The 15689-nt window shown below is 40.1% G+C and overlaps 1 protein-coding gene across 2 annotated transcripts in view; it reads left to right on the plus strand.

The window, feature by feature from the left end:
• fgf13a (fibroblast growth factor 13a) overlaps positions 1-15689 on the plus strand; it is a 322215-nt gene that overhangs the window by 117967 nt on the left and 188559 nt on the right. The window contains exon 3 of one of the 2 annotated variants that reach the window (XM_034181666.1): positions 11782-11946. The exons of the other annotated variant lie outside the window; for it this stretch is intronic. Coding sequence (XP_034037557.1) covers positions 11782-11946 — 165 coding nt within the window. The remainder of the gene's footprint in view (positions 1-11781; positions 11947-15689) is intronic. 2 annotated transcript variants of the gene reach the window in all.

A 15689-nucleotide genomic window follows, 5' to 3' on the forward strand; every position in this document is an offset into this window, starting at 1 on the left:
GTGATGTCTTGTGATGATCGCAAAAGCCCAGAGATGAAATAAGACAAATGTACCTGGAAGTTGAACTTTGGAAGTTGAACTTTGAACACCAAAGCTGTGGTCTTCAGTGGTATACCAATAATTATTACAGGTATTACGGCCAGAGTGACGGTGGGTGAGTGAAACTTCTGCGCAGGGCGTGAGTGATTTGCACATTGTCCAATAAAATTATATTTAAAGAAACATGAAAAACAATGTCAGTTGGTCCAGGACACACAGAGCTGCATCCCTGAGGGTAAGTTTGATGCTCAAATTAAAACTCAGCCTCAGGTCACATAAATGTAAAAAGTTTATAACCTTCCATAGACTTTCATATGACCAGTGAGCAAACCAGGAAGTGGGCTTTACTCCCACTAACCAAAACTAAATTATATGACATTAAGACACTAAAATGAAGTGTTTGAACACTTTAAATACATATTCTTAATTATGTTGTAGAAGACTTTGTCAATATTTTGAAGGGGCGGGGCCCTACTGCCTTCTCATGACTACCCACTCCTGCTATCTTTTAAATGAAGCTAAATTAAAATAACTGATTAACTATTTTTTCCCCCTGTAGTTTCAGCTTACAGTATTCAAGATAATAGAACTTAAGCTTCAGTACAACAAACACAATATTGAAACAACACTCATGGCATAATTTAAAAGATGTTTTGTACATACTGAAAATTGAGGTAATCACCTTAATTTTTTATGTTTATGTATTCAAAAATAAGTAATTATTAGAACTCAGCTCAGTTCAATTAAATGATGTTTTTTTGTTTGCGGAGGGGCTACTCATATTTATTGCATGGAAAGCCTGCCAAAAATTAATTGAATGAATCCAGTGAGCCACATTTTTGAGTGCGTGGACTGTTGATGTAAAGCAGGAACATACCTTGTCACTCATAAGCGGTCTGAAATAGATAAGCTAGTAACAGAAGTGAGATGCTTCTCATCTCTCTTATTCTGTACCATTTCTCCTCCGTGTGAGATTTATTCCTGTCAGAGGGGCAAGAATATTTATTACAGTCTGAGTGTCCAACGTGGCAACATGGGTGCATGTAGATCATGGTCTATCCTCATTCTCAGTGACAGCTCACTCTGATGCATGGGGAGGTCTCAAGCTAAACTGTGTCATCAGTCACGCGTCTACACTCGAGGCTGGCGCATGGACAGTGGTGGCTGGCTGTAAAAAAAAAAAAAAAAAAACAGAAGTCAACATGTCTCTCATTTTTATAACCTCTAATCAACCAGTAGTTGCTAGTAGACTAATTATTAAACACCTGTTGGAATAATACATTTGTTAATGTTCCAGATTTAATCTATGCTCACAGAATCCTAAATAATAGAAACCTGCCTCAGGAATCCTAAAAAAGGAGAGCAAACAGTGAAGCAAAGAGATGAAAATGTAACTGTAGTTATGTTCAATTTTTAGACCAGTGTTACCCAATCTTGGTACTTGCGGCCTATAATACGGCATGTTTTCCATTTGTCCCAGGCCTACTCAGACCACATCAGCTCAGTTGGGTGTTCAGACAATCATCAACTGGATTAGCAATGGAACACACCTGATTTGGCTCATTATGTGCACTTAGATCAGCCAGAATTGTGCTTTACTATGGGTCCCAAGGACCCGGATTGGGAAACAATACTTTAGATGCTTTGCCTGCTAACCTGTGGGATGCATGGAGGTTAACACCCATCTTAACTAGTGCATGTGAAACAAACCCTTCTTTTCTTATTTTAGTTTTATCAGGCTGGTTTGTCAGAAATAGCTGGACACAATTGCAGGACTCAAACACACAGCTCTGTAGGTTGGAAGTGTTTACTGAGGACATAAGCTGGAGTCAGTACACGGTGAGGCAGTCAAAAATGAGCAACAGTACAAAAAAACATCAGGTTGAGAAAAATGGGCAGGTGGTCAAAAAACACAATGAGGCAAGCAGGACTATGAAACAACAAGGAATAGAGCTGGAAGGAAGGCACAAGGTGCACCGATCTGGCAAGTGACTAGTGAAACCTGTGAGCCTTAAATACGCCCAGGTGATGTGCTACAAATTAGGAACAGGTGTGTGTGGAAAGCACCAGAACAAGGCTGTGGCCAGACAAAGTGAAACACCCACCACCGAGCACCAAGGAAGAGACGAGAGAAAAGGGACAGAGAAAACCCAAGCAGGAAAAGACCAGCAAGATCACTAACAGAAAAGCTAACCAAACACAATCACAACAGAGAGCAAAACAAGAAACAAAAATCCAAACCCTGACAAGTTTTCTGCAGGACTGGAGAAATTTATGATCTTGCAGCAAGAAAACATGACAAAAGGGGCAATACACTCTAAAACATTGCAGCCTTATTTAGTTATGTCCACTTGCTACCTCTCTTTAACATAAAGAGCTCTTCCAAGTTTTGGATGTTGAACTCAGCTTTACAACTCAACTCAGCTTGCAAAGTGGAGGTCAATATCCAAAACTTGCAAGAGCTCTTTATGTTAAAGAGAGGTAGCAAGTGGACATAACTAAATGAGGCTGCAATGTTTTAGAGTGTAGTATTTTGGGGCATTTTTTGTGTTTTTCTATTAATCTGTGCTTTATTCATGTCATCTGTGAAAAGGCAAATTAATTTAGCCAAATGTCAATTGGATCGAGCACAGAAGCAGCACCTCTGTGCACCAGAAGCTCAAGACAGGGTCAGATTCCTGAATGGAAACATAGACTTCACTGCCATTCCAAGACTCCATTATGGTTTCAGTTGCTGAACAAGTGAGATTAATAGTATTTGTGGGCTTTCATGACTGTCTACTGGTGTGGAGGTGTTAGTGTAATCAGCTGTCAGGCAAGGTTGAAGGACACAGAGATTCCTATAAGTCCTGTAAGAGGAAGAACATTAGATGATTAATTACACAGGGTGTGAAACTGTAATTAGCTTTGTGCCTGTTGGTGTGTGTGGCAGAGGGTTGGTCTGTGGTTGGTAAGTAGAGATGACTCTCATTGCTGTTCTTCTGGACTCCACACGCTGCCTGTTTGCTGTCTCCTGACTTTACTCAAATGTAATTAACTAAACAGTGTGTTCTTTTGTATTTTAGTTTGGCTTAACACATTTACTTTGGCTAATCAAGTGTATGCCGAGTATGGAGAAATGGAAAACACGTTGCACTTTGGGTTTCCACACAGTAAAACCAACACCGTCAGTGTTAATTTGACACTGGTGATTTTACTGTGCACACTTTTGGGTTCTTAAGAATTGTAGTGTCTAGGTTTGAGATTGGCCTGGATCAATGCTAAGATCTAGGCTTTCTTTGACTTCCTGTACTCAGAATCGGAGGTGTACCTGTGTGCATAGTGTTGAATTTGTAGAGACATTCACTTATCTTGGAAGTGACATTCATATTAATGGGTTTTTGTGATAGGGAGATGCCTGGAATGATAAAAAGAAAACTCAAAAGATTCCGTTGCAAACATCACTTCTGGTTTGCTTCTGCGTCAGGTCAGTCGTTGGCATTGCTAAGCACATTGGTAAAACCTCATGAACGGCGTGCATTATTGATAAGGACAGGATACAGTGAGAATGTGATAAACAGTAAGTGCATAGTGCAATGTGATTAATTGTAGTAAGAACATTGTAAGAACGAATTGGATGTGGTACACACATGATCATGTGCACAGTATGAAATTAGTGGGAACATGCGAGAAGCTGTGAGAACATGGCAAGGACATAATCACGCTAAAGTATTAACTTGAAAATGGTACATTTTCCCATTTTGACCATGTCCCTCAGGCATTCATCAGAAATTTGAGGACTGAGTACAGTCTTTGTGGTCTTTGTCTGAGTGTGATGGGACTCTTAAGGATGAGGAGTATCAATTGCACTGAGGACCCCTTGCAAAGGCCAAGGAGACATCTCACCTGGCTGTAACACATAGATGGCTACTTTCATGAGGTGGGGATGAATCAGTTGTTTGCCTGGGTGGTTGCCATCCAGGGCCCAAGGCAGTTCCTTGGTGTGGTGGACGGGTTTTAACATGTCGGATTGAGAATAGCTGCATTAGAAAGCCATCTGCTGCTTCATCACATTGACCCTCTGGAAAATGGATGTGTTTTAGTTCGTGTGTGATATTTAGTTTTGGATTATTGGTGAAGTAGTTCAAACTGTTAACTTCCTATTTGGGGGGTAGGGGGATCTTTGGACAAAATAACCCTATTAGTTACACTTAGAACAATACAAATTTGATGCTAATTCTGCAGTAGACCTTTAGGCTTCCAAAATATTAGTGATGAGTGAGTGACTTTGGAAAACTTACCAACTCAGTAACTCAAAAACGAATGCACATGGGAACATCCAGTTTTACACAGCCTTATCTACTAATATGAAGATGAACTGCTTATAATTTGCAGTGGTGGGCACAGATAACCAAAAAATTAACTTCGATAACAGATAATCAGATAACTGAAAAGTTATCTTTGATAATATAAAACAATAAACCACCCAAAAATTTATCAGAAGTTACAGATAACTGATAACTTCCAGTATTGTCTCTGGTACATTTGCAACTACTAACAAGCTGAATTTGAGTTTTAACACCATGATCGCTTCTGGTAGCATCAAAAGCGACAACAGACCCAACCAATGAGCCCGCACTTCTGTCTTTGAACATCTTGCTCCCTGCTGGAAGCTCCTGTTTACTACATGGCTTCCAGCACAGAAGGCACTGAGAGGAGCCACAAAGCCCAGCTCTCTACCCAATCACAACACTCCTGTCAGGCGTAGGTCTTGGAAAATAAAGCAATGCTGAGTTATGGTTTGGTGTATAAATAAAATGAATACTGATAGAATAACTCCATTAATGTCAATTCTGTCATTTGTGCAAAGTTAAGATATTACATATATCTTTTAATGTTGTAAATAATGCACTAATTCTGAAGTTTCGTAACAAACACAGACAGATCGCAAAGAATTCTGGGTAAAATGTGCCTCCGCTAAACACTGATTGGTTGAGTCATACATTATGTAAACCAACACGTTAATGTGACGTGTGTGGTGTGTTGGTGTTTACAGATAAATGTGCTTTTATAAAATATTCCATTTTTTTTATTTGTAAAAACAGGCATTTTTACCCTGGAGCCCTGGAAGTGTCATCGCAAAATGTTTTGCATGTGGAGAGAATGTGCGCTCATTTTATTATAGTGCGCACATTTTATTATATTGTGCACACGTTTTATGATATTGTGCGCACGTTTTAAGCATTGTTTGAGTAAAACAAGGGCACGATCTACTTAAACGTGGCCACAATTTGTAAACGTGCATTCAGTATTGTCTTGACACATAAATGTTGGCTATTAGCCAACAAGTCAGCAGACAGTGTAATACATTTCCCCATTAGAAATGGATCTGGTCAGAGTGTATCATCATGGTTTGGGCGCACAAGGACATATAGAGAACTCCAGCTGCCCAGCATGGCATCATCTGGAGTTTAAGCACATTAAAAAGGATGCTAAGGGCGAAGTGTCTCCCCCTCATGAGGATGACAATTTAGGTCATATTATGAAGTTAATTTTGAACAACAGGAAAACGTGTGCATGTTTTATTAATCCGAGGGCTCAATTAAAGGAAAACGTGCGCACAAATGATCACAGCCAGGAAAATGTGCGCACGTTTTATTAATTTGAGAGCACGTTTTATTAATTAATGGGCTCAATTAAAGGAAAACGTGCGCACAAATTATGATGGCCAGAAAAAAATATCACTTTTAAGTGACCTCTCCCAGGTTCCGTAGATTGAAAATATATCAGCCTCTACTGCCATGAACACTACTGGCCAGTAGATGGTAGCAGAGACCTTGAAAACTTGCCAAAACAAAATTCCAGATAATCCGTGTCTGCTACATTTAAGATGCGTGGAATTTAATAAACGCAGACACAATAACAACATCTATAAACCCAGAGAATATATTCACAAGAGTTTTAGGCACTAGAGTTTAATGTTGTTGTCCGTAGAACCTGATCAGAGTGTTTCAAATGCATTTCTCATATTGTGAACGTACTGAGATTACCCTATCCTACCCATAATGCACTGCTGGGCACAGCATATATCCACACTAAAACCTTAAAAATTAGCGCATTACTTTAAAACTAAAACATATATCTGATATTTTCACTTTATAAACTTCAGACATGACATTAATTTAAATAACTTGTCCGACATTAGTTTGGTTAAAATTTGAACCATAAGTTAAAAATGTATGCCTTTGGATGACTTGGGTGATATTGCCCTCGTATTAGTATGGGTTAAAAGAAATGAGTTTTTTTTTTGGTGACCAGTTCTCCTTTGCCTGCAGCGAATCGAACGGTTTCTTCTTGAAGCACTCGTCTCTGTTTTGCAGAGGGTAGAACCATCAGCTACGATTATCGCAAGATAATTAGTCCAATATGGTTTTTAAATTTATCTAAAATTATAATCCTTTAATGAAAACATTATCTTTGATAATTATCAGATTATCGGAACTGTGCCCACCACTGATAATTTGGAATATCTGGTCATAATGAATTGTTCATTATGACAATTCATGATTATTCCTACCATATCTCATGGCATGTTGCGATTCAGCAGCATGAAATATACATTAATCTTCTGGTTCGTGATATTGTCATGAAAAGCGCCACAGCCGTGACGGCTGCACAAAATTAAAAGTGAAGCGAGGGGTCAGGGTGGTTATGGTTAAGGTTGGGGGAAGGAGTAGGGTTAGGTTATGGTTAAGGTTAGGGTTGGGGGTAGGAGTAGGGTTAGTAATAATGAGTTAAAAAAAAACCTGTACCACATATCACAGTTTATTGCAGTTATTGCAGGGCTTATTAATGCCTGCTGATCCATTGTAGCATGTTTTGTTTAGTTATTACAGCAGAAAAATGAGGAAAGGGTATTTTTGGAAGCTTTTAATAAACATGACTACTTTTTAGGTTAGCCAAACAGCAGAAGATGTTCTCATGCAATCTGGTGCTAGAGCTGCCAATCAACTGTATACATATTTGGCAGCTTTTTTTCCCCTTCAAATTTGTTTGAATACCACCTGCTGTGTCAAATCCTTTTTTGCCACTACTGATTTTCCTGTATACTTTGATCACATTGTGTTTACCAGCTACCATTTATTTGTGTGAAAACCAATGTCATTTGTGTGAAAAACAATATTAATTTCACCTATATGCCTCGAAAAAATCATTTTAATTTTATTTAAAATAAGACTACATTTAATATATTTGTTGTTGATTAATTCCTCAGTCCAGTCAAAAATGCCGTCAGCTTTTCAGCTTTTCATCTGAACAGCTCTTCATGCATCTAGACGGCTTACAGCTGTCTGGATGCATGCAGTGGATTTTGTGTGTGTGTGTGTGTGTGTGTGTGTGTTACAAGAATTAGCACCGTCAGTTAGCTCAATCAAATCGTTGTCTCACTTGTGTCGTTGTCCTGCGCGCACCCACAGAACTGGGTTGGTGCTTGTGCGCGCGTGTACTACAAAAAAAAAACAACAACAACAAAAAAGACTGTGTACATGCTCAGTGCAGCGAAAAAAAATCACGTCAGAAATTAGTCCAGCTGTTCATTGTAACGTCCTGCTAACAGTCTCCAGACAGCGTAGTGGATTTGTTTTGTGTGTGCATGCGTGTGTGTTTTGTGTGTGTGTGTGTGTGTGTGTGTGGGTGCATGCGGGTACATGTGTTCACATGCATGTATGCGAGCACGTTTGTGCGGGGGTGTGTGTGTATGTGTGTGTGTGTGCAGAGTGCAATGGTACCAAAGTATGGAACCAAATTTGCACTCTAAATGGAACCAGATTGCACTCTAAATTCAATGCAACACAAATGGGATGAATAATCCATGTCATGTGACATACAAAGCACCAATGAAAGGACAAGGATCCACTCAGCTGTTATATAAAGTGTAAAATACCAATCCAGCAATCACTGGATGAGAGGATGTGGTATGGTGAGTTCAAGAAGAGAGCCAAAGTAATGGAAACAGATTTATGACAGGGACCAGAGACTGATATACGTAAATATTTTGGCTAATAAATGAGAAACATTATACAAGTATCTACTGTCCAAAAGCTGTTGTGGGGTATTTTAATGTACAAACTTTTTATGCATAGTTTGTTTTCGATACAAATAGAAGCCTGTGGGTATGTCTCAATATTGTTATGTAAAAAAAACCCTGCATTCTAGAAACTAATCAGTGTGTGTGTGTGTGTGTGTGTGTGTGTGTGTGTGTATGTGTGTGTGTGTGTGTGTGTGTGTGTGTGTGTGGGCGGGGGGTCTTAAAAATATATATATACATGTATATATGTATATGCATGCATGTATAGTGGTTTATTTATGGGGAATCTATAATCACATTTTATTTGTGTGTCAGTATGTCCCATTTTGCTATAAGTTATGAGCAGTTTGTCTGATTTATTGTAGAACGGATATGCATAATCATATAATATGTTTTGTCACCCTATGAAGGTTTGGGCCATCTGCCAGTCAGGATTTTTACAACAGAGCCACATGAACCACTCTGTATATTATATACATCAGTAATCTCTGTTGAGTTCATGCCAAGAGTTACATGCATTATCATATACTAGGTGTCCAGACACTATGAACATTTGGGTCATATGGTATTGTGCTCTGCATGCACATGGACGCATAGGTCCTTTTCTGGATTATGAGTGTGTGTTATACATGAATGCTTCAGTTATTCCCGGAGAGGGATACTCAGTCATGAGTTGCCTTGTTTATTCTTGCAGTGAGCAGAAAGTGAGACAGCAATCCATTCATATTTCAGCATTCACAGTGAAGCTGGCTGATGCAGTACAAGACTGCTATATCATCATAGTAAAGTCAAAGGATTCATCTACAATAGTGGTTCCCAATATTAGTCCTCGGGGGTCCGTAACCTGCACATTTTTCTTCCTTGCATTAGCTTATGCAGGTGTACTCAGGCAATCAAGAGATAAAAGAAAGCTTTTTGAGCCAATCAGCTGTGAGTGGAGCAAGTGGAGATTGTGAAAGTGCAGGTTACACATGCCTGAAAACTGTGATTATTAAGGGCCCCTTTGCGCATAACATGATGTTGGGCAAAAGATGCAGAAACTGGAAGAAAATCTGCAAACCAAAAACGAAATGGGGAACCGTGAAACATTCCACCTGCTGTCGGGAGGGACACATGGTCAGACAGGTGTACACAATACCACAGCGACGGTTTCGTGCTTGCTTACACAGTAATTCCTGTTATAAAAAGCGGACATAGCCTCCGCCTAGACGTACACTAGGAAGTAATGAAATGACATGGATTACTGTTCTTCTTTTATGATTTTTTTTACATGAATTACCTAATGCGCTCATGAAGACATCAGCCGGGCTCCCGTCTCATGAGGAGTTGGTTCCTGTCTCATGAAGAACCGGCTCCTGTCCCATGAACCCATCAGCTGGCATGGCGTGTCCAGCGCGTAGTGATCCGCTGGTGACCCGCTGGTGACCACGTTGCAAATCTGATATGTGTTTTAATTATTACAATGTGAGGAAATTCTGCAGTGACACATGCCTCGTGATTTTCTGCATGGCACGATATTCACCAGTGTTGCGGTGCACTGACATGACGGTCTGCTGAAGTGATATATGTTTTAATTTATTTCCACATGAGGACAGCATGATGATGTCCGCACCTCACAGTAAAGTCATGTGACTTCATATTCTAGAAGTCACTACATGTGTTCCCCAGATGTGACTTGTGAGAACAGGTTGCCGGGACACAACCACCTCTGTCAGCGGACCTCATCAGCTCACAGAAAAAAGGCTCACTCTCAGTACCTTCATTCGGTGATTTTTATTTAATGTATGTATGTATTATTTGTTTGTCTTGCATCTGTCTGATGTCTGTGTTTGTAATGTAACACCTTGCGTGCACGGTCAGGTCCAGCTGACAGTCACCATTCAGCTGACAGGTGCCGTATGTCCACCGCAAAGCGTATGAGGAAACCGATCAGAAATAAATGAGTTTACACCTTTACCCTTATTTGTTTTATTTACTCTCCACTCTTGCTGTCTATCATATAAATTACAATTTATGTGGTGGAAGTGACATTAGCCTGCTCAGCCAGCTTCATACTGTGCCACACGCTCAGACACTGGGCAGTCCTCATGTGATCGTGTCTGTACGTAATTATCAGCATGTGATGAGGGCATGAGTGCCCGCTGGTGAACAAGCAATGCTGCGTGTTCACCAGCGCAGTACACAGTGGTCAGCTGTTCCAGCAGCACACTGCGCTGGACAGCGACCAGACTCCGGGACCCTCAGCCACAGCTGACAATATTGGATTCATGGTGTGTGTGTTTGTGTGTGTGTGTGTATGGGGTGGCGGGACATGACACACTCCACAAGCCATGTGTGCTGGGGGGGACAACAACAACAAGCCATTTGTGTGTGTGTTGGGGGAGGGCTTCGGCACAATCACGCCCATGTGTATTGCTAGGTTACACAACAGTCATGCTGCACTTAGACAATTTTCATAAACAGCTCAAATGTGGTCGCCTGATGTCTACTCTTGTGCTGGGAGCACAAATAGCCACGCCTTTTCTAAGCATCCAGTGAGCAGTGTTGGATGTTCATGTGTGAAACCTGGAATTTGGCCGACACCTGCCGTGAATTGTTGCAGTGACAGCTGTACATGGCGCTTTTAGGCAGCTCCAATTTTTCATGAGTGGTATTTGACTCCTCCTTTGTGCACCATTCTGCCTTAATCATATTATGTGTGAAGGGGCCCTAACCACTGATGTATAAAAACTGTTTTAGGGATTCTCAAATAATTAATTGATTGCTGTTTTCTGGTGTCATTAGTTGAACTGATAATTAAAAAACACAAATCATAAGTAGAAGGGTGATTAAGTATTGTCATTGTTGAGTAGTGGACAGTGTCTAACAGTGTGTGTAGCAATTTTCGTAAAGAGGTAAATGTGTCACAGGAAGACATGGCACATCAGTGAGAAAAAAGTATTTATTTGTACTGATGTGTTTGATACATGCATGTGGAAAAAAATGGGTCAACAACCAATGTTGTGAATGAACTGTGGCCATGACGAGTGTAGACTGGTCCAACATACAGACAGAAACACAGGGCTTTTCACAGAATTCCAGTGCAGTATTCTTATAGATACGCATCCGGATGTTGTGTAATCTACTAAAGGTGACTTCAGCATGGCTATGTGGAATTAAACTGGCCACCATTGTGTGGCCTGGAGCCTGTGCATGCCTTTGCATCTGCTTGCCTTCTCATGAAGGGGGGGGGGGGGGGGGGGGGCTGTAGGGAAGACGGGTGTCATGCCCACCAATCACCTGATCCCTGTTCTAATGATACTGACTCACACTATACACTAACTGCACGCCTTGTCTTGTCATCTCACAACCCTTCACGCTTTTATCAGCCCAATAATCACTTCATTTAAGTGCATCCTGCACGAGCGCTGATTCTGAGCATACTTTATGCTTTTTTCCTCACATTTCCTTTTCAACCACCAAGGACACATTCTAAGGTTTTCTCTTTCTTTTGTTTATTCCTTTGTTGGTTTATTACCTTGATGTTCTTGCTCCCTCTCTGTCCACATCTGTGTTATAGCTCTGTAACCTAAACCTGTTGTTTGATGTTTTTTTATTTGCCTGTTGTTGTTTTCTTTGTTTCTGTGTGTGTCGTCAGCTTTCTAACCCCACTTCATTTTGTTATGGCACCACCACAGTCCAGGATGACGCCCCAGGTACCCAGGAGTACATTATGTTACGGCAGGACTCCATCCACTCTGCAGATATAAGGAGTAAAGGGTCCCCCTTTCGTGCTAAGTGTCACGAAATCTTCTGCTGCCCGCTGAAGCAAGTCGTCCACAAAGAGAGTGCAGAGCCCGAAGGTTAGTCCCGACCCCTCCTTCCTTTCTCCCCCTCTCTCATATTCTTTATAAACTGATAGGGCACCATCACTCCAACTTCTCTTTCATCCCTCTACCATTTTGAGAGAGCATCTGGTGTGCTTCTGCGTGCATTATGCTGTATGTGTGCAAGTCCATGCACATTAAGACTGAGTGTGCAGGGCACTTTTGCTTGCAGATAACCTGTAGGAGGGCATCTTTCCACAGGTCCCTGCAGCACTTTAGCCGAGCGTGGTGTTTTTGAGTGCGAGTGAGTAAGTGTGCATGCCTGCACATCTCTATTGTTGGACTGAAGAACACTGAATCTGTCGCTACTGCCAACTCCTCCCTACACAAAACCATTACCTCGGTCACTGCCACCCGCAGGCACATGCACTGAACAAAACAAATGTAAAAAGAAAGGGGTTACAGATGGTGGACGATGCTGCCCTCATGAGTCAATGACTAAGTATGTACACATTCCGCTGGATTCAGCAACAAACAAAGGTGAAACACATTCTTTCATTGTCATTCGTCCAGAGCACAATTACAGATTAAGTTTGTTTTCATTCATGTCAAAATCATGAGTCATGGAGTTAGAGTGCAAGTCAGCATGCATTTGACCCCTTTGCCTCTAATGCTTCCATGGCTGATTGCCACAGTAACTGCATCTTCCCATCTCAGTTCTTTCAGTCTTTCATTCCTTTTGTTGTTTTTGTTTTTCTTACCTTTCCTCTTACCTATAGGCAGAGTTTGCTAAACGTCAGAAAGGTTTCTCAACTGTACCAGAGAAAAGGAAGTAATAAGAATTAATTAAAACTGACAAAAACATTAGAAAAAAAAGAGATGTACTTTGTGATTGGATACCATGTCAGCGTTCAAAGAGACTTACTGTATTTTCCAGACTATATGTCCAACCCAGTCTCACGGATTGTTGTGATTCAGCAGCACAAAATAATCTATTGGTTCATCATATTGTCATGAAAAGTTTGTCATGGCAGCACAAATTCATTCCGTGATGGCTGCACATAATTAAAAGTGCAGTGTGTGTGTGTGTGGGGGGGGGGAGTTGTTATGGTTAGGGTTAGGGGAAGGAGTAGGGTTAGGTTATTGTTAAGGGTAGGGTTGGGGGTAGAAGTAGGGTTAGTATTAGTGAGTTAAAAAAAAAAAACGCCACGAAAATTTGAATCATTTCTTGATGGGAGGATGAAAAAAAAATGTGAGACTGAGCTGGTATGTCACACTGGAGTATGAGTTGCATCTCTCCAAAAATGCATCATGCAGAACAAAAGAAATACATAATTTGCATTGGTATATAAACTAGATTCATTTTTGAAATGTGGTGCCACTGCCTCATGCAGTCAGAAGAAAAATAAGTAAGCAAGTACGTAATGTTCTTTTGGCTTCTTGCTTTTCACAAGTTTTAAGACAGATACCCTTCCTGATGCAGTTCTATAGTATATGGAAAATAGGTACCGGTGGGCTTGAACTAATAACCGCCTGCTGTGGAAACAAGTGCACTAAAATTAATTAAACTGGCACATTGTTTATTTAGAAATGTATTTAGAACTCAAGCACTGCATAAGCAAACAGAAGCTACTGGGATAATTAATGTTAACTGCTTTTTGTTGCCACTTAGATGAACATATCAAATACATAAGTGTGCACATTTCCAAATGCAAATAAACATTTTAATTGATAAATTTTTTAAAAATTATAGTTAGTCTCACGTTAGCCCAGTCATCCTCATTGTTCTCCAGCTGTTCCACAAAGTACAAACAAGTCGAGTGTTGAATAATAAGAAGGCTATTTCCTCTCCTTTCAGTTTGAGAGCATGCTTTATTAATTTCGGTTATTCTCTACAATGTAGCATAGCAGGGGTAGTGGATAAGTGGTTAGTGTGCTTGGTTTCAGTGCAGAAGGTTCCAGGTTCAAACCCCACCCCTGCCACATTTCTCCATGAAAGGTGGAATTGCATCAAAAGTAAAACTTGTGCCAAATCAACTTGCAGATCTGCTGTGGTGTGGGGTCTTCCTCCGGGTCTCCTCCCAGTTGGAGTCTCACAGATGGCCGTGCGCTTTGGGTGGTGGGCACAGATAACCTTAAAGTCTTCTTCAATAACCACTAATCTGCAACCTGTAAAGTTAATGGTGATAATGATGAACTGCTAACTGCTACCTTTTATGATATGAATTTAGCTTTGGCTTGTTTTGTGGCTCTAAAACCACACAAAAAATGACCTAAAGAGCTGCAGTTTAAATATGTTGAAGCATAACCATGGAGGCTCTCAAAACAGTTTAGCATGCCATGATCAGATAATGATCAAGATGCACATAAATAATTAAATGAACAAATTAAATTCAACAGTAGTTTCCACCCTACATACAAATTGTTCCCAGTACAGAAATTATGAAATGAAAAAGAAATATATAAAAAATTACACTCCACCTCCTGCTCCTCCATCTCCTTGAGGTTAATGCTTGTTGCCTTTGCACGATGTGTCATTTTTGCTAATTGATTAGTGTATAACCTCCAAGCAGGAACAAATATGTATGATTTTAGGGTTTACAAATATATACTTTTACTGCAAATACCTTTGCAGTTTACAACTGCATTTAAGCTTTAATGCATCATTCCTGTTCCAAATTAAGATGCAGATGATGTCACTGTGAATGGGTCTGAATGAAGCACACAAATATATGTGTGCTGTTTTTGTACATGAACCCTGGACAATGTCCGATGTTTAAAGAGGTTCAGTTTGCCTCAAAACATTGTTTTGCACCAGTAGATAGTGACATGACTGCAACAGTGATTTATTAAGAAAGCATAAATGATACAGCTAATAGCAATTTCCTTATATTATTGTTCCTGAACTGTGATTTTAATTGAAACAAAGGAAGTATTGACCTTTGCCTGCGCTGCTGAGCCAAACCTCGAACTTTGTTTTGCAAGGTATAATCTACAGTTGCAAGTGGGATCACAATCCATGAAGACCTTGTGGAGGTCTTATATACACTAGGCTTTGAGACTGTGCTCCATGGTGAACAAAGTTATAGCTAAATTAATTAAACATCAAATATGCCCAAGGCATTAGTCAGGTGACCTTGTGCACCAAGATTCCCCTTGATGAAAGAAGTTCTCAAGTTATTCCATACAAAAAAGTGAAAATCTGCCTGCCCCTTGTGGCCATAGTTAGAATTGAATATGCTCAATGAAAATTCAGTAAGGTATATCTTATATAGTATATTCCATTTCTAAGGTGGAACAGTATACTAAGGTATATCTAAATATCTAAAAAGGAAGAGTAAAATAGAAGAGTAGAAAAGAGTAGAGTGGAGCCACTTAGGTGCCTGGTCTTGAGAACCAGGGATGGTAGGTTGAAAAGCTTTTTTATCCCTTGGGAACTCTCTCTACCCACCCAAGCAGCTAAAGAAAAAAGTATATATAATAATAAATAATAAGACATAAGAAAGATAAAGCATCATATATATAAGTTATATTTAAATATTTTGAGATTTTAAAGATTTTCACAGATCTGGCAACTTGCTTCTGATGGATTGTTTGTTGCTGTGACGCCACTCTGAACTTCAAACGGTTGTATACGCTTCTTTTATTTCTGTTTAGCACTCTTCTGGTTATAAATTGTATCTACTCTGAATGTTATTTAACAACACTTTTGTTGTGAATCGCTAGCGGTTAGCATTCGCTAGTGGTTAGCATTTGTTAGCAGTTAGCTTTCACGAACT

The sequence above is a fragment of the Thalassophryne amazonica genome, chromosome 11 (genome assembly GCF_902500255.1).
Source record: "Thalassophryne amazonica chromosome 11, fThaAma1.1, whole genome shotgun sequence".
Classification (NCBI taxonomy): Eukaryota; Metazoa; Chordata; class Actinopteri; order Batrachoidiformes; family Batrachoididae; genus Thalassophryne; species Thalassophryne amazonica.